Below are 3,204 nucleotides of genomic sequence, written 5' to 3'. Positions count from 1 at the left end.
TGTATGATCTAGCGGACAACCTTTCTGTGTTACTAGAGTAAGGAGGTTTTACTGTACAGTGTATACAGTAATACTGTATGATCTAGCGGACAACCTTTCTGTGTTACTAGAGTAAGGAGGTTTTACTGTATACAGTTATACTGTATAATCTAGTGGACAACCTTTCTGTGTTACAGGTGTCAACATTAAGATTTGCCACCAGGATGATGTGTGTAGCAAGTGAACCTGCCGTTAATGCCGTGTACGACCCAGCGGTAAGTTTAATTAAATCGTAAGATCAACTATCACAATAGTTTCCCAACAATAAGCCAGCATCAGGCAATACACCCATCCTTATTTATTGCAGTTCGATATGAATGCTGTGTCATGGTCTTGTAATAAACCTGTCTGCTACGCTTTAGTAGGACATTATATGTTGGCTCCCGGGGCTTATTGAAGGATAAGTATGGTAATACAACAGATGACCATGCAGTATCCTGTATTATTACACAAATATCATTTCTGTGTTTCATTCAATGTTATATCTGTAAACAGCTATATGATAACTAATTAGCTAGGTATAATAATATTTTAAACTGAATCAAGCATGTTCACAAAACTTCCGTTTCCAAAGAGACTAAAATCAAGGATCTTAATGTTAATTAGTGACAATTTCTTATTACAAATGTGTTCATGAATTTCTTTATTTTTTCAGGTGTTGGTGAAGAAGCTAGAGAAGGAAATACAACACCTGAAGAATGAGTTAGCAATGCATGACACTCTCGTAAGTACTCACAAGTATTGATGTGTAAAAGCGTTAACCAAGATTCAGGAAGTGTAGGATTAATACAGTCTTTCCTCTTCTTTGAGCTTGGATAGCAGGTAGTATCTCCATGCCCAGGGAAGAGATTAATGTTTTATATGATGCAGACTTTTTTGTTTAATTTTTTGAAATCCTGGATGATAATTGTACACATGCGATGATGAATGTGTCTTAACACTTTCCTAATTGGTGTGTGAGAGTGTGGATGAATGTGTCTTTACACTTTCCTAATTGGTGTGTGAGAGTGTGGATAAGGAATGTGTCTCTACACCGTCCTAATTGGTGGGTGAGAGTGTGGATGAGGAATGTGTCTCTACACTTTGCTGATTGGTGTGTGAGAGTGTGGATGAGGAATGTGTCTCGACACTTTGCTGATTGGTGTGTGAGAGCGTGGATGAGGAATGTGTCTCTACACCTTCCTAACTGGTGTGTGAGAGTGTGGATGGAAATGTGTCTCTACACTTTGCTGATTGGTGTGTGAGAGAGTGGATGTGGAATGTGTCTCTACACTTTCCTAATTGGTGTGTGAGAGTGTGGATGAGGAATGTGTCTCTACACTTTGCTAATTGGTGTTTGAGAGTGTGGATGAGGAATGTGTCTCTACACTTTCCTAACTGGTGTGTGAGAGTGTGGATGGAAATGTGTCTCTACACTTTGCTGATTGGTGTTTGAGAGTGTGGATGAGGAATGTGTCTCTACACTTTGCTGATTGGTGTGTGAAAGTTTAACTTTATAAATATTGTTTATATAAACTATGAACAACTTGGCGCCCATCCAATTTGATGATAATGCTTAACCCTAAAAAAAAAGGAAAAGGTTAAAGCAATAAATATGAATGACTTATAGATGTTAAGGGAGATAAATCACCTAATTTAATAGCGCTTTCATTAAATTTTGAAACCATCAGACAAACCGGACCCAGATCACATATGAGCCACTGTCAGAACAACAAACGTATGAGATTCGGCAGCAAGTCAGACGCTACTTGGAGGGTTCTCTGGAGGATATCGATGTGAGTAACTAATTGTCAACTATTATTACTTTAAAACAGGACATTTTACATTTGTGTTGTACTTTTTCTGCTCTTGAATAAGCAGGCAAATTCACAGAGATAACATCTTGAAGATATTTATTTACAGGAAGAAAATTCACAACTTAAAAAAGATAAATTTTATAAAGATCAAATGGTTAAACCTCAAAAGGACTCTTTAATATGGTTTGTCTTAATTAAGATAACACCTATCTTGACTGAATCAAAACTTTATTCATTCATATTTTTTTTCAGATCATAAACATCAGACAAATACATGGAACATTTGAAGGATTCAAAGACATATATCTGTAAGTTACAGTTGTGCTTCTATTAATTAGTTACATTTAACAAATACAAATTCAACCTTCATGAAATACGATTCATTAAGACTCGTATAACAGAAGAACAAAGTACGAGTTTTGACAATGTCTGACCTCAGAAAGGGTTCCATTATCTCCTACACGTAGGGGACCTGTAATACTGAGGGAGGCTCTCCGTAAAGGTTTTCACTCCATCCGTCAGTAGTCAGTCAGCCCATCAGTCCGTCTCTTCGTCCAGAGAAAATCTCATAAAATATTCTGTCGCCTACAATTGTGATTTTTTTTGTCAGCATTTCACCTTCCATTTTCTACAATATATAATTCTGAGTAATTTGTATAATTTCGTATTCATCACTGATTGTAAATTCAAGTATCAAGCCAACCAACTGTAGTTTAATTAATGCATAAAAAAGTTAAATAATGTTAGTTTGTTACCACAAATATTTACAGAAACAGTAGTTCACAAAAAAAGTCTGTATGGAGTACATGTGAACCAATCTTAAAAGTATTCCTGAAGTTTCTTTTGTTCATTTCAAATACTGCAGAGGCAGTTTTTTCGTGAGACCCTAAATTTTTACAATTTTCTTTGTAACAATTTGACAACAGCACCTGCAGAAAGTGATGTCACAATAATCCATCCTTATTGCAGCACTTTCTGCCATCGGCACTAAAGACCTGAAACATGTGATAGATAGATCATGTGGCATCAATAATGTTTGAAAATCTGCAAATATTAGGACAGTGACTGAGTGAGAAACAAAAGAGACTTTTGTTAACTGTCACCGTTATTCAGATTGATGTATTATACTGGAGTTTCTGTAGAGGTTAAGTGAGCGTAAACCCCTGGAGTATCGAGGATGTAGAATGGTATCATCACCTCTTGTGTGTTTCAGACAAATGGAGAGGGATGTGGAGGAGAGACTGAGACAGAAGTTTACGCTGATAGATAGAACCGACCCTGCTGCTATAGCCGCAGCTCAACAGGTAAGGGACAGACAAGGATAGGGGCAGGGAGAGGAGCTGGGGGTGGGGAGAGGTGCTGGGGGTGG

The 3,204-nt window shown here is 37.3% G+C and overlaps 1 protein-coding gene across 1 annotated transcript in view; it reads left to right on the top strand.

The window, feature by feature from the left end:
- LOC110459109 (kinesin-like protein KIF9) overlaps positions 1-3,204 on the top strand; it is a 24,531-nt gene that overhangs the window by 12,330 nt on the left and 8,997 nt on the right. The window contains exons 9-13 of the mRNA XM_021511205.1: positions 177-254; positions 695-763; positions 1,710-1,814; positions 2,088-2,143; positions 3,049-3,139. Coding sequence (XP_021366880.1) covers positions 177-254; positions 695-763; positions 1,710-1,814; positions 2,088-2,143; positions 3,049-3,139 — 399 coding nt within the window. The remainder of the gene's footprint in view (positions 1-176; positions 255-694; positions 764-1,709; positions 1,815-2,087; positions 2,144-3,048; positions 3,140-3,204) is intronic.

The sequence above is a fragment of the Mizuhopecten yessoensis genome, unplaced genomic scaffold, assembly GCF_002113885.1.
Source record: "Mizuhopecten yessoensis strain PY_sf001 unplaced genomic scaffold, ASM211388v2 scaffold9969, whole genome shotgun sequence".
NCBI classification, from domain to species: Eukaryota; Metazoa; Mollusca; class Bivalvia; order Pectinida; family Pectinidae; genus Mizuhopecten; species Mizuhopecten yessoensis.
The sequence above is the reverse complement of the archived record's forward strand: the minus strand, read 5'-3'. Positions and strand labels throughout refer to the sequence as shown.